Source organism: Dromaius novaehollandiae, chromosome 5 (genome assembly GCF_036370855.1).
Source record: "Dromaius novaehollandiae isolate bDroNov1 chromosome 5, bDroNov1.hap1, whole genome shotgun sequence".
In the NCBI taxonomy this organism is placed as follows: Eukaryota; Metazoa; Chordata; class Aves; order Casuariiformes; family Dromaiidae; genus Dromaius; species Dromaius novaehollandiae.
In genome coordinates, this window is record NC_088102.1 from 8995916 (window position 1) to 9021299 (window position 25384).

At 43.4% G+C, this 25384-nt stretch overlaps 1 protein-coding gene across 4 annotated transcripts in view; it reads left to right on the forward strand.

The window, feature by feature from the left end:
* Nucleotides 1–25384, forward strand: part of SYNE2 (spectrin repeat containing nuclear envelope protein 2) — a 188227-nt gene that overhangs the window by 94233 nt on the left and 68610 nt on the right. For 3 of the 4 annotated variants that reach the window (XM_064511951.1, XM_064511950.1, XM_064511953.1), the window contains 14 exons: nt 499–636; nt 2595–2780; nt 4281–4403; nt 5961–6143; nt 10099–10224; nt 12651–12845; nt 13455–13529; nt 14902–15021; nt 15590–15697; nt 18887–19120; nt 21197–21364; nt 22433–22552; nt 23451–23563; nt 24508–24649. In XM_064511951.1, coding sequence (XP_064368021.1) covers nt 499–636; nt 2595–2780; nt 4281–4403; nt 5961–6143; nt 10099–10224; nt 12651–12845; nt 13455–13529; nt 14902–15021; nt 15590–15697; nt 18887–19120; nt 21197–21364; nt 22433–22552; nt 23451–23563; nt 24508–24649 — 2031 coding nt within the window. The remainder of the gene's footprint in view (nt 1–498; nt 637–2594; nt 2781–4280; nt 4404–5960; nt 6144–10098; nt 10225–12650; nt 12846–13454; nt 13530–14901; nt 15022–15589; nt 15698–18886; nt 19121–21196; nt 21365–22432; nt 22553–23450; nt 23564–24507; nt 24650–25384) is intronic. The other variant, XM_064511952.1, reaches the window with a different exon arrangement.

Below are 25384 nucleotides of genomic sequence, written 5' to 3' on the forward strand. Positions count from 1 at the left end.
CAAATTTGAAAAAAAAAAATCATGTCTTAAAAAAAAGTGTTGTGTAAAACATCATCAAGAGTTCTCAGATGAATGAAGAGTCAAAAAGCCACTCCAGGCTCATTGGCTTACTGTAGCTAAAAATTGCTGGAGGGGCAATTCAGAGGCTGACAGGGGTTAGCATGGTTTGAAATCATGCCCATGAATCTGTGATGAGATGGTTCTCTATGACTCTGCTGATGTGCTACACAGTTAAATAACATTGCCACATAAGCCACAGCAGTGCCCCCATGAAACGCAAGCTTGTAAACACCAAAATTGCTCTTGATTAGAAGAGATAGCCTAAATCATGAAAATGCTTCAAAAATTATAATTTTACTTCTTTATTTCACCATACTAATTTAACTGATCTTCATGAAAATGCATTCAGTTTTCTTTTAATCTTACCCAGACGTGTTTATCCTACACAGTGAATAGAAATGCATTCATGCTTTTTTATAAAAAACTGTCGTTCTGTAGGCCACCAACAAGATGGAGGAATACGATGAACTCTTGAAGGGTATGGAAGTTTGGATAGAGAGCACCAATTGCTTGCTAAGAACAGATGCTCAAAATGACTCTGCAAAAAGCCTAAGCAAACATGCTGATGCCCTTCAAGTAAGTGTTAATGCAGACATACAGTCTTGTTAGAGCTGGTTGCTCTGTGCAGACATAGTTTTGCATTCGTAAGTCTTACTGGCACAGAGAATTTACTGAAAATGGTAAATTATTTAAACACAAAATACCTATAGCTGACATGCATGAAATGAAGACAGATGAGACTTTACAAGATGCCCAGTTCAAGAAAGACATGGACTTGCTGAAGTGAGTCCAGCAAAGGGCCACAAAGATGATTAAGGGCCTGGAGCATCTGTCACATGAGTAGAGGCTGAGAGAGCTGGGACTGTTTAGCCTGGAGAAGGGAAGACTCAGGAGGGATCTTTTCCATGTGTATTTCCCAGATGGGAGTGAGTAAAGAAAATGGGGCCAGACTCTTCTCAGTGGTGCCCAGTGGCAGGATAAGAGGCAATAGGCACAAATTGAAACACAGGAAATTCAGTCTGAACATAAGAGAACACTTTTTCACTATAAGGATGGTTGGACACTGGAACAGGTTGCCCAGAGAGGTTGTAGAATCCCCATCCTTGGAGATATTCAAAACCCAGCTGGATGTGGTCCAGGGCAACCTGTTGTAGCTGACCCTGCTTGAGCAGGGAAGTTGGACCAGATGGTCTCCAGAGCTCCTTTCCAACCCCAGTGATTCTGTCATTTTTTTTCAGTGCTGGATATATCTGTCTTGTGAAGGTGATGACCTTTAGTATATCTATCTTCCAAAAACCTGAGATTGTCTTTTTTTACCCTGCTCTATGGCTATAACCAATTTTTGCTGCCTGAGTATATACAGTTCTTTCTGTACTGTGTTAGCTGATCCAGAATGGATAAAGCAGCCTTTTGATGGATACTGTGAAATGAATTGTCTCTTTGTATCTTGGAGGTAATTCTGATTGGTAATTTCAAGAATCAAATGTTTGTAATAATACAGAGAAGATCGTGGCCAGACTGGTGCCAAGGTGATTCCTGGCAATTTTATATTTGACACATGAACTTTCTGCATGGCTGCTTCTTGGCTTAGACCAAGAGAGAAAGTTGGTGATCTGGACGTAGATTTTTGTATTAAAATTAATTAGATTCCTTTCCTGCGCTACAAGAAGTTGCCAACTGCCGTACCGATACGTTACAGGTCACATAGCCATAATGTGGAGACTGTGATTACCAAAATCCATGACTGTTTACTTGACAAAGCATAAGCCTCCTGCACTTCTGGCTTGGAACATTTTATATGTTCTGGGCTGGGAAACTAATGGATTTGGAAATGCACCCAAGGTTTATATTGGAGTCAAGGCATGCATTCAGTCCTTTCCTTCATATGCCACAGAGACAAGTGGATCACATGCATTGCTTGTAACCCTCATTGTTCTGCATGAAGACATTCACTGTAATTAAATCCAATAATGCCTCCAGTTAGTTGCAGGAGACAGGAAAAATCTGCCCATCGCGCCCAGTTGGTCAGATATTTTCTGGAGCCTTTTGTTTCTCCTGCTGTCTGAGAGAATAAATCACTGCTGTGTTCAGGGCTGGTGCACAGAAGACCCTTTCTGTGTGTCCAGCTGATGTGTCATGTTCACGTGCCTAGGGTCAGCCTGGCTGTTGCACAGGAGCTGGGGAGGCATCTTCTCCAGTATCTCATCTTGCTCTTTTTATTTTTGGGGGTGGTAGTGGGACCTCTCTGTGAGTTTAAAACCTTTCTCTGCATGCTTCCTGTCAGGTTCCTGTAGACTCATTTTGTTGAATTGATTCCCTGTCATCGTATGGGCCTTAAAATTGTGGCATCAGTCTCAGATTTCTGCCTGCAGCATACAGCAGTTCGGTCCCCAAAGGAGTGAAGTGTTTTATTTTGAATTGAGCTTTTGGGAATGGTAAATGATATATGGGGAATGAAATCTGATCCTTTCTGGTCCTAACCTCTGATGTTCTCCAATGACAGAGGCAAACTAAGCTTTTATTTTTGTCTCCAGATGGCTTTAGAAGACTCGGAACAAAAGCAAAATCTTCTACACAGCGTTTACTCAGAACTGGAGGAGCTAACACCAGTCTTTGAAACAGACAGTGTAATGCAACAGCTAAATGAAGTAGAAGGTCACGTAACAACTCTACAGCATGAGATAGTAGAGGTTCTTCCACAGATCCAGCATGTGGCTGATGTAAGTTTGGCTGATCTCAATTAGTGCCTTGTATCAAAGCTTCATCAGATGTTATGAAATACAGCTTATATTGCCTGCATAGAGTAAAGGTGTTCCGTTTTTTGTAGGCTTGCCAAATGAATAAATTTAGTGTTTGAAAACAAACCATCAGAAGGTGTTGGGTGTCTAATTAAGCTGTGAAGTTCAAGAGTATTGATGAAATCTTTGTTTAGGAGGAGAAATATAGGGCTTGTTGACAGCAGATTAAAAGGACTTAACCTGCTGGAGGGCAGGGCTGCTCTTCTGCACCTAGACAGGCTGGAGAAACAGGCTGACAGAAACTTCTTGAAGTTCAACAGAGGCAAATGTGAAGTCCTGCGCCTGGGACGGAACATGCCCAGGTATCAGCGTAGGCTGGGGGCCGACCGGCTGGAAAGCAGCTTTGCCGCAAAGGCTTGGGGGTCCTAGTGGACATGAATTGACCCAGCAGCATGGCCTTGCAGTGAGGAAGGCCAACAGCATGAGCATGAGCATAGCCAGGGGCCTCAGGGAAGTGGTCCTTCCCTTCTGTTTGGCACCTGTGAGATCAAATCTGAGTGTCATGCCCAGTTTTGGGTTTCCCAGTACAAGAAAGACATGGACATATGATGCGAGTCTAGTGCAGGGCCAGCGGGATGGTCAGGGAACATATGAGGAAAGGCTGGGAGACATGGGACCGCTCAGCCCAGCGAAGGCTGAGAGGGGATTTCACTGCTGTCTGCTACCGCCTAGGGGAGAGTATGGACATAGCCAGACTCTTCTTAGAGGTGTGCAGAGAAAGGATAAGCAGTAACAGACACAAATTGTAACAAGGGAAATTCCAACTAGATATTGGGAAGAAAATTTTTGCAGTGAGAGTGGTTAAATACTGGATCAGAGGCCCAGGGAGAGTGTGAAATACCCATCCCAGGAGATACCCAAACCCCAGTGGGATGAGGTCCCGAGCAACCTGCTCGAAAAGGGGGAGAGGGACCTCCCAGGGTCCTTTCCAACCTAAATTACTCTGACTGTCTTGATGGGAGTTCATGAGCAACAGTACTGTACGTGGATTCTTTTTCCTTCTAAAATAAGACTTTCCCTATAGTAAGCTGAAACAATGTAATTAGACCAGTTTTACTATGCTGGTAAATAGCACCACTGGAATAGTGTCATGTCACTACTGGTAATTTATTATGTGACTTTTCAAAGGTATATCAATTCTGTATTCAGGGTTTAAAGCAGACCAGGTGACCACAGATACTGAATTCCTCAAGAAGTTAATGACAATGCATAATTTATAATGATTAACTTCTGTATCAGCAGCGCCTATTAACATGTGCTGCCTATGCAGTGCTTGTTTCTCAGTATTTCTTTTTAAGTTTCAGTCAAAGGCATTTCTCTCTCTCTGGGCCAAGCATGTTCTCAAAAGCAAGCTGATTTGTTTTTGGAGGGAGTTTCTAAACTATACTATCCATAAATATTCTCTTTGCTCTCAAAATCTAGGAATTGGATGCCATTGAATCTGATGTAAAAGTGTTTGAGAAGGATATTGCCAAAATGAAGACAATCTTGTCATCAGAAGATCTGTTAGAATTTTCTCCTAAAGACCATCTTAAACATGGACAGGTCCGTGAAAACTCCTTTATAAGCCTTTTCCCCCTCATGTAGTATGCATAAATTACCAGCTTTCACAAGCATAAGGCTATTTTGTGACTGCAAACTACCATGGATGAGTTTTTAGTGTGTAACTGGTACACGTGCAAATCCGAAGGTGGGAAGTGGAGACTTTTGAGAGATTCCTTTCAGAATCGCAGTCCTGGTGTGAACTGAAACACTATTGAGGACATACCCATAGACAACTTGAGACAGACATGTGGTGATTCTCTCTCTGTAGTGACCTTGTTCCCTGGATATGAGTATATCACATAAGCTCACATTTTGAAACATCCCTGCCATATTGAAGTGTCTCCATTTTTTCAAAAGTTCGTGGCCTGATTTTCAGAGATATTTGCTGTACACTCCTCCGCTGAGCATCAACCAGTAGGTAATCTGAAACTCTGAATATCAGGCCCTACGCTTCCAAAAATGGAGGCAAAATTTAGCAGATGCTTCTGGAAATGTAGGCTGCAATGACTAACCACAAAGCCACTTCATGCATGCAGAGACTTCACTGCAAAGATATCTTGGCCAGATGGTTTTGCCTTCTCTGCTTGAGTACAATAAAGCAGAGCTTTATGGTATCTTTTCTTTTATACCACCTGCAGTCGACATTGTTAAGCGGACCAAAATGCAAAAGGCGTGGGTTGGGTTTCAGGGGAGAGCTAAAAACGTCATCATACCTTTCATAGCTTTGTTATCTGGTGAGCAATTTTGTAATGGCTACATTATATGGAAAAACTAAAGAAAGAAATAGGTATTCTGGAAAATAATGTTCTTCCATTGCCTTATTTTAAATTGAACCTGGGATAGTATGCAAAAATCAAAAAAAATTCTGATGCAGGCTGCTTCTGAACAAGAGAATAAGCATCTCTATTCCAGTTGGAGCCATTTAAGTGAAATCTTCCTGAAAGGAAATCTAACAGAAATGTTAATAATGAAAAGGACTTTGTTTTTTTTGTTTTTTGTTTTTTTTTTTTGAAGTTCCCAGTTAAATTTGGTCTCAATAGGATTTCCTATTTCTGTGGAAGAACCAAGAAGTTGCAAGTTGGTGTTGCCATTCCGTCTTTGCTAAGTGAATCACTGAGTCTTCCGCAAAATGTGTATTGTGGTATGAAACAGTGCACATTTTTGTTCACCAAAACTGATACAGGTGTTTCTAAACTGCGTATCCACTTGGGGTGTAGCAATGTGAAACTCTGTCTTTGTCAGGAGGGCCAGCTTATGCGGTTTCTTCTACCTTCCGTGCCAGTTCACCCACCATCTTCTCAGCTGTGCTTTTTTCACTGTGCAAACTGTATGTATGTATGTGCAGAAAAAGCAGAACTGTAAATATAAATTACTACTTCTTCTTGGTTAGGCAGCCTCAATGGAATTTTTTTTCAATTTGTTCCAAGATCAAATTACTTTACTATCTTAAATGGGAAACTTGCTTAAGAGAACTCTTCCGCACCATGACAGTGCTATATATTTTCAGCGATTTTTCTAACTCAGTATCACATCCATCATCTATCCTATATCTAATAGGTTATACTTGACCATGTTGGTCCCATGCAGAAGACCATTGCTCATATACAGTCCTATGAAGAAGCACTTCAGCTGCCGGGGGTGAAAATACAACCTTTTCCAGTCTTCCAAAGGGCAAGACAACTTTTGAGAGAATTGAAAAAATTAGAAAAAATTGCTAAGGAACAGAATGAGCTACTGGAGGTAATTGATTTGCATTCATTGATTTAAAAAAAGTTTTTTTTAAACTGTCACCTTTAATTTGTAATCATATCGATGACTAAACAATATTGTCTTTACAGGAATATAGTGGTTTTGGTTTTGTTTTGTTTTTTTCTGTGTAATTTGACACTAGAACAAAGTGTGCTAGGTAGTCTTGAAATTCATTTCATTTTTTCATTTAAATGCAGCAGACACCAGCTTCTATTCCAAAAGCCAATTCCTTTTGGCACCCTGTGATGTTTTACAGTGTTCTAGAAGAAATATAGGTGCAAGTGTTGTAGGACCCAGGTTCCCACAACTGATCATTTAAGTCCAGTGTCATTTGCAGGTGCTCATGTCAGCGACATTCAGGTCCTTAAACTTACCTAGAAATTCTTTGTTGACTGCCTTTATGTATACATTGATGACAATTAATAGCAATATTGAAATGCAGCCAGCCCAAAGCCTGTTCCTAAAGATGACCTCTCCAAATCATTGAGCCAGTCAAGTGATCATTTCCTTTAGCTATCGCTTGCTTAATTCATGTTTTAAGGCAAGCCAGTCCCTGCCCTTGGAAGGCCCCGTGAAGGATGTCTGTGCAAGCGAGCATGTCACAGGGGTCTCTGAAATGTTGGTGGCCAGACCTGCTTCTGAAGTGATATAATGGGAACAGCATGACGTGCTGAGAAGGCCTTGCCGATGAATCAGCATGCCTTAATTCAAGCACAGTATCAGGCTGAAGCAGCTATGCTGGCTCCAAACCTGAGCTAACATCTCTGCTGCACTGCACTGAGCCATGCATATCTGCATCACGCTCCATCGCCCAGTGGAGATATACTTGCAGGCAGTCTGGAGTTCAGTCGTGCGTGTCCCCACATCAGCAGAGGTATGGGAACGCTCGTGTGACCCATTCCGTTCTCGGCAGGGTGATAGCAACACCTAGCAAAAACATCACGATGTTTTTCTTTGGTGGTGCTTTCCGAAACTACATTAGTAAAGCAGAGTGTGTTAGAACATGTAGTTCTGACTAGGCATTTTGGAGGCCAGACAGACACAAGTGGCAGCTAAAACATGAATCTCCATCTTTGATTTTCATTTTGTACAATTAAGAGCGCAACGAACAAAACTCAGACGTGCCCATGACTAACGCATGCTTGCACTTGAAAAGAAGCAATGACTATATGTAGTCTGTATGATCCATAGGATCTTTTTTTTAGTCCATACTGTCTCTTAAGTCTGAAAAATGGAGATGGTAAAACATACCTGGTTCAGACAAGGAGATACCAGGCTAAATGTTCAAGAATTTACAAAGCACTTCTAAATCTTCAGAAACAGGGTACTTTGCAAGTACAAAGTGTTATCATGAGACTTCTAACTGGTTCATGTGGAGCATTAGGTCTGGGTTTAGATTTTTTTCTCCTTTTTGGAACAGCTATAACCTTTTTTGCTCGGCATTTGCCTTTATCCTGTAGGCATCCAACAATCTGTAGCTGAGTGAGATTTCTTTGTGAGAAAACAGATTAGAAAAATTGCATTTCTTGGCAGCTCAGACGTCAAACTGTGCAAGAAAGACTTTCCAGTCCTATTGAGTGGGTTGAAAGCAACAGTACTGCAATGCAAATCTATCACCAGCTAACATATTACAAAGGATAAAGCTATTAAAGGATGGCATTATTAGTATTACATTAGAATTTTAGTAAGTATGCTGATGGAGAGAAAAGCAAATTGGAGGCAAGCTACCCTTACAAAGATGCACTTTTTTTTCCCTGGGTATTAGTTTTGAAGTTTTAACATTTGGATGTGTTTGCACGTGCTTTACTCTCTGGTGCAATAGGATATTGAAATAGTAACTTTTAGCTATCACACTACAATTTCATTATACAAAAGAATCACCTGTAACAGAAGCAAAAACCCTATTAGGTACAATACAACTGTAAATGCCTTGGGGCAGGATTTTAGGTGACTTCTATTTGTGTTGAATGTCGTCCTTTGTTTTTTATTATGGTCTGCTAAGTACCACACCTATCACTACCTAAATAGTGTTATCAGGAAGAGGAGCTGGAAGCCCTGTAGCTGCTTCTACCAGTTTTCTGTGCAAGAAAGTGGCAGTATTTGCATATTTGATGATTTACTGTGCTCGTTTTGTAACAAATGCAGTGCCTACCTGCTCTTACCCTACAGGCAAGTGGGTTGTTTTTCGTGCTTAGGTCTTCTAATATTACCACAGTATGAAAAATAAAGAATAAAAATTAAACATGAAATAACTCAGAGAGAGGCTTTGTGGCTAGGTAGCGATTCAGTCCCATAAATATGGCATAATTTGCATTCTATTAGGAAAGGATTAAAAATTTTTTTTTTTTTTTGCCCCTCAGCTGGAAGGCAGGGAATGGATGCACGCAGTCCAGGGCTGTGGAGAACATATAGCCGTGCAGCTATCGTCACATATTGGCCTGCTGTGAGAGGACAAATTTGAGTCTGTATACAGAGTGCTCATATTCTTTAGTTAATCAAGGAAATTTGAGAAACTACCCATTTTACCTGTTACTGAACTCTCAATATGGGAGTATATGTATGGGTGAGGTATATACATAGCTGGAGAATATCTCTGTTAGAAGAATTTTGGGTTTCTCGTTAAAACTGAACAGGAAAAATTTATTTTTACTTTTTCTCCTCCTCTGATTCTTTAGCTATAGCATTAAATTATAGTTCTCAGTTAAACATCTTCCTCTCCAGCTTGGCTCCCCCCCTCAAGTGGGAAAACATTTTTCTCTTTCTTTTTAGACCTGTAGGCAAGAGAAATCTTGTAGAACCTGGCTCTCATTTGCATTTTGCGGGGAGGAAGTGCTACTGCGAGCTGGTGGCTGAACAAACAGCGCGGTTATTGTTCAGAGCAGGGGAGACTCTGCTTTGAAAGGTGGAGCCTGTGCACTTTGCAGTCACCAACCCCGCAGGCTGCTCAGACGCTGCCCGCAGCGGAGTAAGTTTAAGCCCGTTGGCGTCAGGCTGCATTTTCTTTGTGCCTTTTGCAGAAACCCGAGGAATAGTCCATAGATATCCCGGGATTCTCAGCCCACGGGCTGGAAAACACAGAGCCACCAACCGTTCCGGGAAGTCCGTGTTTTCACAAAATATTCTAATTTGTAGATGTAGCAATTTCTTAATTACCTGAGGCATTGTGGCAGGCTGTTGCTGACAAACATTAGCAACGTGCATGGGGAGACTGCTGATTTCTGCCTGAATAGTAAAGCCTGGCGGTTGGTGAAATTTTGTCGTCACTGTTCAAATTAATAGAAGTGTGTTTGGCTGCTTATAATGTGTAATACGCTTTCATGTTAGAGGGGGAAGCTCACACAAAGTGGAAATACTTATCATTTTATAGGAAATATTCAAATAGTCAGGTACTGCGGTTGGCATATTCCTCTGAGCTGCAGTTTCTGCCTGGTGTACAGCAGAGGTCATTTTCGGTAGGTGCAAAACTAGCTTGGCGACGAAGACCTGAGCGCCAATATTAAAAAAAAAAGAAAAAAAGAGGTATGTTTTCTAACTCGATATGAAACCGAGAAGAAGAAAGAACCCTGCAATTTCTATTTGTTTTTAACCTGTTCTGAATTCTAGTGAACATGATTAAATACGCCCCACCTTGCGTTTTATAGCCAAGCGCAGCCATCAGCGGAGTTCATAGCTGTGCAGGGAGCAAAGACGTGCTCCTGGGCAGGATGCCCACTGCAGGGCTGCCTCAGGGCGGAGCAGAGTTTGTTTGTTTTTCATTAGTAAATAATGAACCTGGTGGGGATGGGATTCTGGAAAGTTAGTTGAATGAACACACAGGTTTTTTTACGTGTAACTATGGATGCAAAAACGGCTTGAGTACTCTTCTGTGCAAGTTTGTTGCATTACTGAGTAGTTTGTTTCTGCCCTAATTAATTCAAAATGATTTATGAGAATTATTCTTTCACAGGAAGCTGTAAAGAAAACAGAAGAATGCGAGCAAGAAATTGAAAAGTTGAAACAGTTCTTAAAGAACCACTTGGTTGAAATGTCACATGAGAATCAGCCACTGGCTCAGAATACTTCTTGTCCTGAGGTGAGTTTCATTTTTTTCTCTTCAGTATCTGTTATTTGTCCTCACTGACAAAAATCACGATAATGCATAGCACTTAGAAAATAGCAGTGTGCTTCTCCTTTCCACAACAGTCATTCCCCCATGCAGAAAAGCAGGCAAGTGAATGCCATGCGTGTCACTGCACATACATAAGTTGTCACATACCAAGAGATATTATAGTTAAAGATATACGCACCTTGCAAATAATATTAATAATCCACTGCTTATCAGTTTTGGTGTGTCATTTGTGCACGTTTAGATATCAACTTCCAAGGAAGATCTACAGTGCTGTTTCCAGCTGTTTTGGCAAGACAGTATGCAGCACTGATGGCCTGTCCATGCTCAGCATCCTGATAGTGTGGATGCAGCACATGTTGCTGGCAGTAAAAGCTTAGGGTAGCGCATAAAGAGAGCACTGTGTCCATTTCTGACTGCTAGCCATGTAATGGTACTTTCAGTGATTCTGATTAGTAGTTAGATTCTTTAATCTTCATTTCTTGCCCCTGCCTGCCATGCTATGTTTTCATCAACAGGTAAAAGTGTGTTGCTTCTCTCCCTGCAGTTGTCTACTTTGTGTAATGGATGAATTGATTATTTAATGCTAAAATAAGTAAGATATGTTTTAAGGACAGCCCTGCAGAAGTCAGGAAATGACTAATTAAGTATAATAGTGATTTATAAAATGCCTCCAAAATGCTCAGCTTCTTGCAGTCAGTCACAATGAAGTTAATATACATGCATTGTCCTTACTTAATAACTATAATCAGTAGGCCGCTAAGTGTATAGTGACTCTGCTTTCAGGTGGTTGAATGCTGGGGACTTGATGCTAGTACTAAGCATGACTGATTTCCTGCTTCTTGTTTTTGTCTTTGAATGTAGGTCTTGTTTTAGAGGAAATAATCTTTTCCACAATTGTAGCATTTCATTAATAAAATTAGTAGTGGAAGTGCTTATCTTATTGAGGGGCTTCAAATAAGGAAGTGATATCAGTAAAGGAAGAGTGAACTCAGTTTCTGTGTGGCCCTTGTTAGGTTTCTGGGAGGGGTTTTTGGCTAGTTAAATTTGCAAAGCAGTAGCTGGTGAGTTTATGCTGTAAAGTCTCATCCTGCAATGAAATAAATAGAAATTCTATTCTTAGCAGAGATTTTAAAAAATATTGCAAATTATTATGGAATGCCATTTCTTCATTCCCATAAAATTCACCTTGTGTTTTTCAATGGATAAAGGGAAAAAACAGCCGTATCTGAGGTGAGCTTCCACTGTCTTCCAAAGGTCTGCTGGGCTTCCTGCCCCCACTTTCCCAGGACAGTCAACAGAAGCAGTATTAGAGGCAAAACCCAGGAATCTTAGTGCTTTCATCTGTCACAGATTACTGCTTACATAGCTTTATTCACACTGTGATAGAGCAGCCTCTGGAATCAGTGATCTCATTATTATTTCAAGCATGGCATCAAAGCTTGCTCTGATGGACTGAGACCAGTCTGTGATGGGATATTTAGCCATTTCTCAGTCTTCTGAGGAAACAACAGTGCACCAAAGAGCTTCGGTGTTTCCAGTAACGAAGAAACCAGAGTCTCAGGGCATATTTTTTCCTGCCCTCCTTTACTGTGTTTTCCCTTGTCCTTTCTCTGCTGACCTAGAGACATGGTGGTAAGGAAGGGCCCTAGCAGAGGGCTTTGAGGACAAGTGCAGGCTAGAGTGATAGTCATGCCCAGGGAGGAGAGCAGGACAGATTTATTTCCTCTTTTGCTAGTGCAAAGTTACTCAGGCTTGCTGTTTAATCCCTGCACAACATTACCTATTTTCTTTATACTTCCTTGGAGACTATCGTTCCCCACATAACATTCAAAGACAGGAGGTGGTTCTTGTCTCTTGCTGCATCACTAAAACTCTCCGAAACAATTTGCATTTCCTTCTCTCACACAGGCTTCAGCAAAGGCAACTCAGCCCTGAGATACCCACCACCTGTGTTTGCCCTCCTCTGAGCTTTCCCAAGTGTTTTGTGTCAGGCTTGCAGAGACAGTAGTTGGAAGTGGTATCACCTGCTCTGACTCACCAAGCAATACAACCCAGCTGTGTTCCCCTTGTCACAAGAGGGACTCAGACTCCCACACAGGAGACTGACCACACAGGACCTAGTCAGAACAAGTTATCCAGCCTTTCACCTTTCCTTCCAGGCTATCTGTGTCTGCGTTACAGATGGCAAGCACTGTCCTGAGCTGAATCTGTTGCTGCTGTTCTGCGCATACCTGGACATCTCGTGTAGTAACAGTGGGGAACTGTCCCAATGCCCACAAAAAGGAAGAAGGGCAAATAGCCCCAGTAAGATGCATCACTGGTGTCATCTGTTACATTATCACCTGGTTAAGTAAGAAAAATGCGTGCTTACAGATATCATTGCTTCTTAGGGAGAAACAGAAGCTGTAAAAGAAGAAATCATCAAGCTGTGCCAAAAAAAGGAAGATATTCTTACCGGGATGAAGAATTCAATGTCTGAGCTTCACCAGCACTTACAGCAAGAAGTGCCTGAACCAGAAGATGAACCCACAGCCTCTGTGTTAGCAGAAAGTGACTTGATTGGGACCAATGTTCCTGAGCAGCAGGTAAGTGGCCCACCATGCTGTGATTGCTTACTGCTTAAAGAAGGAAGGCAAATACCTCTTCTTCCTCCAGGAGGAGTGGCATGTAATAGAGGAGCAACCCTGCAGTTGTGAACCAATGCTACTTCTCCCCCTCTGTGCTACAGCTGCATTAGCCCTGCATGCTCTGCTTTTGAATGGTCCCGGAAGGAGTGGATATGATGTGTGGCTGGGAGAGAGCAGGAGAGAGGTGTGCTTTCGGTTATTTTTTAGCATGGGCAGATAAACAAGAAGTTTACATCATGCAATCAACAGTGAAATGCTAGCACTGCAATTTCATTGACAATCAATTGTTCTGAGATTTTCAGTAAATGGTTTTCATGGAGCAAAAAGAAATTTGTCCCAAATTTGTCTGTAATGTTAGAACATTACAGCACAGTCACAAGTCCCAGTTTTGAGAGGTGCTTAGTCCCTGCAGCTTTCAATTACTTTAATTTAGAGTGGCAGATACTCAGTGCTTCTCCAAAACTGGACCCCAAGTGGTAGCTTTCCTTTAGTTTACAGGCAGAAGAGTGGAGGCTTTTACTGTTGCTGTCATGAATAATGGGGTGTCTCTTTGTGTGCATTTCGTAGCTGAGAAAAAGAGGAATGATTTCTCTTCTACCTTGTGTGGACGAAGAGTCAGAAGATGGTTCTTTCCACAGTAAGGTGAGTTCAGGACACAGTGATGTATATGTGACATTGAAGTTTGTTTCAGGACAAATTATGAAAAATATATGTAAATGTGAAACGCTTTAGAACAAGTTGAAACGTCTGTGTCGCTCTAAGAACAGTAGTAAGATATTGCAGTTGAGTTAGAGCTTGCTGATGTTATACAGCACCTCATTTTGTGATGTGTAATCCTGCTTTTGATGGGATTCCTTAGAATAAAATCCTCTTTATGGAACTGTTAGTTGCAGAGTATGGGCCTAAATACCAATGGTTATATGTGGGTATTTTGCAGACAGAATTAGACATTCCCTGAAATGCTAAAAATTAAAAGATATCATCTAAATACCTTGTACGTTTGAGTTTAAGAAAAAAGGGCATGATTAGATTATTGGGAATGAAATCAGGACAGAAGAGGTTCCTGGGAGAGTGGGAGAAACTAGGAAATAGTGCTTAACAGGCTGCTCTCAATCTGGGGAGCCTGAGTGCCCGGACGGACTGCAGAAGAGCAAAGCTGGGAGTAAAGTCTGTCAAATTGCCTGCTTTGGGGAAAAAAACAACAAAAATAATCCATGAAATGCTCTGCATACTTTCCCCTAGGAACTAATCCAGATGTATTTGTGCAAGTCATTCAGGTGTAGTCAACTACACCTAACTACGCCCTTGCACAGCAGTTCATAGACTGCCTAGGCTGGTAGTGACCAGCTGCTGTCGTCTTGATCTCCTGGGAGTGACTGTGGCTTCAGCCAAGTTCTGAAGAATCTCCGTTTCTCTGAAGTCCTCATGTGGGACTTAGCAGTTTTGCTACATCTCTGCAGCAAGATCAAGAATCAAAAGGAAATGTGGCATAGAGGTGCTGTAGTATTGGAGGTGGTTGCTTTAGGCTAGGCAAGGATGAAACTCCATGGACAGGTGGTGCGGAAAAGTCTGAATGGCCTGGGTAAAGTTCACTTCCTTATCTCTGATCCAAGCACTTCAGCTGCAGGGTTTCTGATTCCGCACCTTTGTCACTGCGGCTTAGTTAACGTAAAGGGTTGTGGAGATCTGCTTTTCTTTACTTCTGTTTTTAGGGTATGGGGCAGGAGAAAGCTTGATTTTTTTTTTTTTTTTTTTTTTTTCCCTTGGAATAATGTAAAAAGACTAAGGATATTATGAGGTTTCTAGAGAAAACTGTGTTGTCCAGCTGCCATTCATCTTACAGCAGAGCTACAGAGCGAGGGAAGCAGCAGGAGCTGGGAAACACAGTAAGGAAAGATAAACAAGGTAGAATAGAGCAAAGTGTGAGTAAAGGTTTGCAGTAATTTACATTCCCTGAGGGACCATCTGAGCTTCCTGTCCACAAGCTAACGCTGAGCTGTTACTGCTTTTGAAGGGAAGTACAGCCGCAGAGACAGGCGGGAGCTGCTGGCCTTCGGGAAGAGACGATGAAAGGCTTAGGGAAGACAGTGCAACGTCCTGTTCTTCTGGCACCCTGTCGGATGGCATCGCTCAGGTAACGTACTAGGGTTCATCTCCACATGGCAGGAACCCTTCTCTGTGAAAAAGATCTGCACAAGTCCTGTGTGTTGCTGAAGTCCTCACAGTAAAAGTACTGTAGAAATGCAGGATAGGATGGCCTTGTTCAGCTCCTCCATGTTATGCTAAATTTTGCTTTTATGAGTGTCCTTTCCTATAGCCAAGTGTACATTTCTTCTAGCCTGACAAAACCCCCAAAGATAGAAATTCACATTTTTTTAGCAGCAGTTCATTTCACTAACCCCTAGATATGCCATAAAAGATACATTTTTGATAGAGAAGGATTTGCCTGTTGTACATCAGAAGATCAACATCTAAAATGCCTGATGGGCTACAATTTCAGCAGCATCCTGCTCTGTTCTTCATGGCATCTCAGTAGCGCTGTGGTAGCTGCAGCTGTGCTGCAGGGATAGGAGAACTTCCCTCTGTGCATATTCTTGGCCCAGCACCACTATGGGTTGTGTGGCTGCTGCCCTTCGAGGCTGCTCTAGCACAGCAAGGCAGTACTGACACGAATATTTCCGCTGCTGCCTCTGTCCATGCAGGATGCTGATGAGATAATGGAACCATGTGGTAAACGTGGTGAGGAAACGTCTTCACAAACTCTGCAGAGCCCTGAAGGCACTGGCACAGGCCTTGGAAGTCAGGCCATGGTAAGTTTGAAGGCGTGAAGTAGGCTGAACACGGTGACCTTCTGGGCCCGCTGCATTACCCAGCTAGTGGGGAGAAGCCTCTCTGGCTATGGTAATGCTACTGGAGTTTGTTGCAGCATTTATGATATGGCAGGTGACCTACAACCCGTTGTTGCTGCTTTGGGCAAGAATGAATACATTTTGATTTGCTCCTTGAAATGGCAGTTTAGCAGAGAACAGGATGGAGTATTTTCAGGAAGGAAGGTGATGCCTTCCAAATAGGTAGAAATGGAAGAGCTGACACTCTGCACGCCTGGGTCAGCTATGGGGTTTTAAAGTGTTCATGACAGTTAGAGGAGAAATTAATGAGAGTCACACTTCCGTATGTTGCTGCTTTGTGTTGTTTGGAAGGCAAACTGACTAAGGGAGAAGTGGGCAGCTACCTATAGGTTTTGTGCAGAAGAGGGCATGGAGACAGGCCTGAATGCTCCAGCAAGGCCAGGAGCAGCAGGTGTTGGTAGGGTAGCTGCCAGTGTTCAGCTCTTGCTGGGTTTGGAGTAGGGAAGAAGCCAGGACTCGTCTTCCACTGCGGTAGGAGTGGGCTTCCAGGTTGCTTTGCCTCCTGTCTCCTACTGACCCTTTCTGTCATGCTTAACCTTTAATTTATAGTTAAAGAAACAAACAGGGTGGGAGGAGAATCTGACATACCCTTTGTTAAAATGTCTCTAGTTCCTCCACTGGAGAAAGGTATGTAGGAAATGATGAGAACCCAACCAGCTGCACAGTGCATTTAGTTCTGCATTAGTATTCGGTATTATACCTTCCAGCCTTGCATGAGTGTGTTACCTATGACGTAACCGTATGCACGACCTCTCTGCGTCCTTCCTCTCTGTTGTGCTGCTGCTGGTCTCTACCCGCGTCGTACGTGTCTAGACTCCCTTTACAGCCAGTGGAGATGACGGTGGTAGTAACTACACCACGGTGGCCAAGCAGAGAGAGGTGGCTCAGCTGAGCACTTGCTGCCTGTCTGCTTTGGGCTGAGCTGAAGCACTGGCTGCACAGAGTAAACCTCCATTGAGGATAATGGGAATTTAGACACCAGTATGCCAGAGCCCAAGTCTCCAGCTGAGCTTCTGGGGTTTCCAGGATTCCTGCAGGACAGTCTATGTCCTGCTGGCCCCTCCGTGTGCCCCACCACGTTTCGCTGGCCTCGTGCCCTCAGGGGCACCTCTGGCCTGTTGGACCCAGCGATGCAGAAGATTGGAGGAGCAGTTTCTTGAGACGGACGTGGCTGCTCTGTTGGGGAAGCCAACTGTGAGCCGGGCGCCCCTCTGCTCCTGCAGCCAGGTTTCTCTTAGAGAAGGCCTTCCTTCCTCAAGCTGTGCCAGATAGTTTTTTTTGTCTGCAATATTTTTTCCACTTCGCTGTTTTCCTGTACTGTGACATTTCCTTATGCTATACTATTCTCTGTAGATAGTGACTTTTTCTGGTTAAATGATTCATTTGTGCTGCATGGAGACAGGACACTTATGTTTATAAATACTAAATCCATTTGTTTCCCCTAAAGACATGTGTGTGTTTAGAGATTTATGTAGTCAATAATTATGTTTTCCATTTAGGGCTTTACTGCACACTAAAATTAAATTGTTCCTACTATCTTGGTGCTTGCTAAACGATAACCATTTCCTCCCCTGCCCCCACCCTCCCACCTTGTTGTTCCTCACATGCACACATACGTGCTCCCAAATTCAGTTATAGCAGCCCAAAACATAATTCAGGTTTCAGAAACACATTTGAGTTACTGTGTGTCAGCTGAGTTGTGGTAACTGTCCACTGCATGTCCTACGTGTGCTCCTTCTTAGCATGTGGTTTGCATGATGTATGCATGAAGCTGAACATACACCTGCTCAGATGATACCAGTTTGTTTAGATCAAGTAATTTGACTGTATATTTTAGTTTCTGTTTCTGTAAAGAAAGGAGATAGATAAAAATGTACTGCAGTAACAGTGTCTGCTTGGGCAATGGCAGAGCGTGCCATTTAGTGAAAACAAAATACTCATGCACACATACCTGTCATGCACAGTATTATGCATGTTTAATGCTTTGTTATTTCTTTGCATTATCAAAATATTTTTTACTTTAGCAAACCAAAATGTTTTGCAGTCCCATTGAAATAAAACTAAAAAAACCCCCTATCTTAACCAGCAAAGTATATTTAAATGAAAAAACTAAAACAGGCTTAGAACTAGAGCTGGAAATTTCGGATGGACGTTGAAGGAAACTTTCACTATTTTATACCTTCAGCCACATATACCTAAATACTTAGACTGTTCCTGGACCTGTACGCTAAGGCTTATTTTCTATGTTTAATGGCGCTGTCCCAAGCTATCTTGGAGGCAAACAAGTACAGTACTGATTAAAGTAATACACTGATAGCTGAAACAATGTATTCCAGCTCTCTGATTTTCTGCCAGATCCTATTTTAAAACGAAGCAGATACACACAGACAGCTGAGACAGTCAATGGTAGTTTACGGTCTACAGCTGCAAGACGGTGCAGGTATTTTTGTACTTGTGTTATCATGCTTGATTTGCATGCGTAAGTATAGGTAGTCACATTTGTGGAGCATATACAGACCCGTATATGCTTCTAAACAACTGTGGGTATCTCCATGCTCTTTAAACTTTATTACAGAAGTGTCCGCTATTGCTTCTTAAAGGAAGGCAAATAAGAGGGAAGAGTTACCCAAGCTATACTTAAAAATACACAATTTTTTTTTTTCTGGTGTGACCTAGAGCCCAAATAAAGCATATTTGGCTGTTGGAACAGAGCGCGTGCAAGGGGCGTATAAGCCTTGCACAACAGCTCGCTTTGCAGCTTGGAGCTGCGGTGCTTTTGCATCCAGCTCCCACAGAAAAACATCTCTCCCCAGGGGAGAACTGGTTAATGGTGAGTCATTGCCCTTCCTGCGTGCTCAGGTAGACCTGTGCAAATGCAAATCCGCTCCTTGGAAACCTGTTGCGCCAGATCCCGGGATCGCTGCGCTGCTGGGTTTTCCTTTCTTTTTTAAATCTGGGAACACGGTGACAGAGTTGCCTGGGGCTCTGCGAGTGTGAAAGTTAAACATTTCCCGCTGGTAAGGGCAGGACAAAAAAAAAAAAACAACAACAAAAAGCTAATGGTGGTTTTTCCCATGTGCTTTGCTCCAGCGCAACACGCCGCCTCCCGCCCCGAACGCCACCCAGGGCTCTCGAGGGCAAGCGGGGGACCCAGAGGCCGAGGTGGATGGCAGCAAGCCTGAGCCGGGAACGATCCTCCAGGTGTGCCAGGCCCAGGTGGCTGAGCTGGAGCGATGGCTCGACAAAACTAGAGTGTCCCTGGGGTCAGACCCCCAGAGCCCCAAAATGCAGCAGATGGTGGAGCAGCAGCTCGCTGGTTGCCAGGTAAGCCGAAGTGGTCAGCGCGCTGCTGCCGGCCGAGCACGGCCAAGCACAAGCACGTCGCCCTTCCCCGTGTGTTTGCATAAGGGCTGCAGCTGCTGCCGCTGCTCTGCCGTGTAATCGGCGGTATGACGCCATGCGGAGAACAAGGAACCGCTTGGCTTCGGTTTCAGGTGCAGCTTCCCAAAGACTTGCTTATAGTGCCTATTTCTAGAAGTGGGATCTTTATGGGTCTGGGGGAATTTAGAGAGAATTCTGAGTATTTTTTTAAAACTTGGATTTCTTTAGATTATTTTCAGAAATACAATCCAATATAGATTGAATCCTTTAATAAGGCAGTTCTGCCCTGGCCTCGATTGTGACAAATCTACTGTAATAAATAATTTGTGGGTGTTTTTTCAGCATTTTCACTTTTCTTTTTGCCCAAGTGTTTTAAACAAAGGCTATAAAATAGCTTCCAAGGTGGTAAATGCAGTTTTTGCTGTTTAGGCCCCCAATTTAGGCCAGTGTATACGTGGGCTTTTCCTTCGTATGCTGTGAGTCTGCCCAAAGCAATGACAAGCTTCGTTTGCCGTAAGGGAGCTAATACCAAAATGCCCCTATTTTAAATTACTAGAGAACATTTTCAGCTTTTTTTTTTTTTTTTTTTTTTAAGAGAGAAACTGAGTCCATGCCAGGCAATACCTCTGGATTTAGGCCTTAAATCAGCGAAGTGTTGGGGCATTAGGATCTGAATACACCTCAGTATCTGCTGGTATCTGGGTCCCATTCAGTTCATGTCAGCATCATCTTTGACAGTGCTGTTCTACCTAAAAACAGGCAGGTTTCAGGCAGCTGTAGGCTCTGCTGGATTCCTGGCAGGTTTTAAAAATTACTCTCAATGTTAAGAAGCAAACCGGGGGGGAGGGAGGAAAAAATATTTTTCCAGCTTCGTTGAGGTCTACATAGAAAAATGCCCGTAGCACAAGGCAGGAGGAGTCTCTGGGTATGGACGTATAATGTAAAACAGATAGTTTACTGCAGTTGAGTTACTTCTCAGCTGAGATGTGTTGCCTATGTCTGTGCTCACCTTAAAAATGTGGTTTAGACCCATTTGTGTGAGGTGAGCAGGAGATGGCTCTCCAGTATGGAGGCCATCCACGGGTGCCCTGTGTCCGGGAGACCCTGGGGGGACTCCTGTGGAGCCACCATCTCACAGCTCCTGGTGGGACCACCTGTCCAAGGTCTATGGGACATCAGATCCAAAGCATATGGTGATAATCCTGCAGAAAAGGGTGGCCGTCCTGTCATATTGTTTCTCAGCAGCTTGTCCGCAGCTTGTCATCCTCCCCCCTGCAGGGGGATGGAGAGGTGGGGATAGCCCCTTAAACCATTGCAGCAAGGTTTGTGTGAGCTTTCTCTGTCAATGCATGTCTTAAACTTCTGTCAACAGCCAAAAAAAAACGGTTTTAGAAATGGGCACCTCTTCCTTTTTTAATCTGCTCTTTCATATCCTCGTCAGGTTGTCTTGTAATAGGAGCACAAGTCCTTCCACGCTTCTGAAGCTATCTGGCTTGATATGATTAGAAGAAATAAAGACTGGCCCCATTGTGAACGATAGCTCAAGGATTTCTCCCTCACTTATCAGTCTATGCATAGCTGTAGTAGTGCTCCAGCCCCACAATGAGGTCTGTTTAGCTCTTAGAGCCACCCAGCCTTGACCCTCCCAACTGGGGATGGGATCAGTCCTGGGTGCTCTCTCCTTCTGCCCCATTGGGGTGTGTTGGCTTCTTCGATGTGTTCCAAATCTATTCTATAATTTCTGTTCTCCTGTGTCTGAGTTAGTATAACTTCCTGCCGAGGCTGTTGTTTGAAGCGTTTTTGTCTTTAAGAGTAACCCTGCATACAATTTATTTAATTGCTCATAATAAAAAGAGAATAAATCAGACAATAATCTGTGGGGGCTGCAGCTACTTCTATTTTTGCCCGTACATTTCTATGCTTTTCAGACAGGGGAAGTGTGAGCACTGACTTCAGGCTGTTATCAGGGAAGGAGTGTTGTTCTTCTAAGGGTGAATAATTGGCTGCTGTCCTTCCTAGGTGATGTTATCGGAGATTGAACAAAAGGTCCTTTCTCTACTGGAAGACTGTGGAGATAGCGCAGGCCACCAGCAAGAGACAGAGGCTCTTTCCTTGAAGCTGAAGGAAGTGAAGTGCAATTTGGAAAAAGTCCAGACAATGCTTCAGGACAAATACAATGAAGAGCAGGTAAAGCATGTGAATGCTACGCAGAGCAAGAGCGAGTCGCAGTGCTTTAATGTGCTCCAGCTGCAGAAGAACAGTTAGAGCTCACCGCGTGAAGCAGGGAAGGGAGGACAGTCGGTGAGAGATGTCAGGCTTGCTATTATTCCAGTTTACAGTGCTGTATAATTATTTGTCGTTTGCAACAAGTAATGGGGTTTTTAATGAGTCACTGAGAGACATCTTTTCTGCTTTAAGTGCTCAGTGACAGAGGTCAAGATTTTGTGAGGAATACAGAAGAATAAAAAGTGGTGGAGTTTTTTTTGTGTGGCATTTTAGAGCCGTTTAATTTTTGTCTATGACCATATGGTAGCAGACAGGCCTTTAAGTAGTAAGTCTCTCTTGGAAGAACGTGTGTGTTAAGGGCAATGATGCTACGAGCTTTCCAGTGCCACATCCGCCCGCTCGGCTCTGGAAGGGATTCCTGCAGCCGTGGCAAAAGAAGTTTTTCTGTGAACCCTTTCTGCACTCGGCCTCTTCACTGAGTTTCCTGGTAGGTGAGATGCTATCTCCCCACTTCAGGGCTGATTCCCACTCCTTTGCGCAAAGGCCAGAGAAGCCCATTTGGGGTGTTTGTATCAGTACGGGCAGCCGCGGTCTCCCAGTGCTGGAGCAGCACAGTCTAAAAGGGAGCTGATGTAGCCCTGGAGGGAATTTGCGCTGTGCGTTAGGTATGGTGCTAGGAAGACAGGAGTGAATTTATATATATAGTGTAATTTGCCTATCCCAGTAATCTGTTCAAGCAATAAAAATGGGGAGTTATTATCAATGGATCTGCTAACAGGGAAAACAAAACAAGCCTGCTTATAACCCTCAGTGCACTGGTAGGGAGGGAAACGTGACAGTCTCAGCAGCAGGCAGGAACAGATCACACTTCCAACAGCTGGAACGGGACGGAAATCTGGGCGAGAACAGTGTGTTTTGTGCACGGCTGATTCAGAGCTGGCGCTGCCCCTGCTGTTTCCCCCTGCTGCACCTGGGGCTCTGCCCCTTTTCCACCCTGGGGCCTTCCCACAACGGGGTCTCGCTTTACAGATTCACAGCCGGGAGCAAGTCGACTCAGAGCCCCTCACGCTCCTGCACCCCGACGGTGCCAGCGTCGCTCCTGGCGAAGAGCCGCCCCTCCGGCACAGCGGTGACCACCAGCACCCGCAGGTAATCCTCCTGCTCCTCCGCAAGCCAGGCTGCTCCATGTCCTCCTTGGGCGAGGGGGCAGCTGCACTTGCTACCTGCTGCAATTTTTACCGCAGGAGGATGAGGATGGAGAGAGGCCTCTGACCCCTAAAATCTCTGATTTTTGGTCCAAAAATGTTTGTTAATATTATGGAGCTGGGTGGTACCCTAACACTTGCCTTGTGTCGTATTGATGCAGATGGCATCACCCATCGCTCCTATCTCCTGCCTTTGAAGCCCTGATGTGTTGCGGAGTCTGAATCTATACGCTGAGGCTGCTTTGGAAGATGGGGTTTGAAGCTGAAGCTTTGTGAACATTTTCCCATAGGCTTAATCCTAATGACTTTAATGTTGTTAACACAAAAATATCCCAAGGTGTTCTGTGCCCTGTGATCTACCTTCTGTTTCACTAACTGAAAATTAGCTTTTGCACTTCTCATGCTCTCAGACCGCTGGAATAAATGATCCAGCCAGAGCTCCTGAAAAGTGCTCTGTTTTCACTGAACACTCTCTTTTTAACTAATTCAACTCAACCTCGTATTTGAGGAAACACCCCATTTTCCCTTGCCCTTTTCTCTGCATAAGGATGACAGTCTATGGCCCTTAAATTTCTGTATGTGCTTAATATGACTGAGCAAGGGTTTCTGCTTTTAAAACTTTAGCTCAGGCTGAAACACATTCCACAAAAATATTTTTCAGAAAATCTCTTAGTTTGGTAAACTCATGTTTACGCATAATCGGCTTTTTATTCTGCTAGGTGTATTTTTATTTTCTTTGCTAAATCAATTAATGTAAAATATGATTGGAAAAGCAAGATAATCATTTGAGAGGAATACAGTACACAACTGATTTTACTGTTCACGCTGTTCTCTGTTCACAGGATTTGAAAGTAAAACCAGCTGAGCAGAAAAGCCTCATAGACTTCATTGAGTCCTGTGTGGAAAAAATGCAGCCACAGTTTGAGGATGGTGTGACTAAGAAATTAGAACCGAGGTATGAAATAACAAGGTTATTAAGTGCTCAGATTCAATAGCGTAAATCTGCCCAAGCCTGCTGAGACTTTGCAGGGGCACCATGGGTTCTGTGGAGGGATATGTGCCTGTAGAATAAAAATTGCAGAAGCTGGGAGACTTCTGCCATCACTAGTCTAGAGAAATGGAGTCTCATTTGTGCTACAATTTCCTTGATATTGGGGCTGACTCCAGTATTTAGGGTCAGTCCTGATATAGCAGGACTGACTCCTGCCATAAACTAAAGCTGGCCCAGGTGGAGGCAGGTTGGATATCTCTGTTCTGTCATTGCTGTGCAATTACAAGGAGGTCCCCAGGCAGGTTTAAAGGCAGCATCTTTAAAACTGTTGCTTTGGGATCATTCACGTTCAGGCATAGAAATAAGACTGTTTGTGGGACTGTGCTCCCTATATTGTCATTTCAGAGATGGAGGCTGCTGGCTCTGAATCTCGTATCGCCCGAGCTGTTGTCTTTGCTATACGAGCAAGTCTCCAGGCAGGTTCATAGCTCAGGAGCTGAAGTTCTACATCATGCTGCTAGGCTGTGAACTGCGGTGGCTGAGGGCAGAGACCTGCTGTTGTGCTTTATTCATGCATGGAGACAAGGGCTCTGTCCCCTAGGAATGGATATTTCAAGGGCCTTATTGTGCAAGGTATATCCTTAGCTTGAGAGGTGGACAGCAGCCTTGGGGAAGGCACTGGATTGCCCACATGTGGGAGACCAGCAGGCCCTTAGGGTTCATCAAGGAAAGGGAAATGCCCAAAGAAATGTAACAAAGCTTGAAATTGAAGGCCAGCCATACACTTGATTTCACTCTGTTTTGGGGACAGGAGCAATAGAAACTAATCATATGCAAGGAGTTCTTCAAATCCAGTTCTGTTTATTTTGCTTCAGTATTTGCCATTCTAACAACATTTTCTCATACAGCAATGGAGAATCTGATCCAAGCAGCAAACTGACTGATCCCACTTTAGCTCCAAAAGACCAAACGGGTAATAAATGGCAATATTTACAACAAGAGCTGTCGTCGAAGATGAAGTCTCCTCTCTGCCAGCTCGTGGAACCTCAGGTCCGTTTAAGTTCAGTAAAATACTCTTCCTGCAGGCCCTTCGTTACAGTGAAGACAGCATTTGTGCATCATCCTGCACTGTTGTATTGTCTCTTCTTCACCAGATAACTGAAAGCTGTGCAAGAGCTCTCCAGATGAAATTATTACTACACAGCATTTTCATGATTGTCTCTTTACTTTGAGATAGGTAATGACTCTGCAGTAGTGACTGTTAGGCATAGCATGGGAGAACATAAGTGAATTCTTGCAGTTAGTGTTCAGACTAGATGTTATCTATTTAAATTTTTCAGGAGGCCTTAAGAGTTAGGCAGCTAGTTCCCAGCTGAATTGTGTGGATGTAGATTAAATCCCAGCTCCTGCAAGCAAGAGCACTCTGGTCAGTATGAATCTCTGGCTTAAATCTTGTTCTGCTGTTTACCGCAGTGTTCTCTCTTCCTCTCTGATATATCACAAGCAGAGTTTGTGCTGCAGCCAGCAAGAGAGCATGATGTGTTTATTCAGATCAGACTGCAGGATTTTACTGCTTGGACAAAAGGAAGATTTCTGTTATTGACAGTTTTGTTCATGTTCGTTTAGAATGACTAGATTCACTGTTCTCTGAAATTATTGCATTACATGGGAGAATATCAGTCATGTGAAAGGAGGAATGTCAGCTCTTATTCAGGCAAGGCTTACAGTGGGCAGCAGGGTTGCCTTTTTGAAAACTGCAACCGATAGCCCTTAAAGTTGGGCATC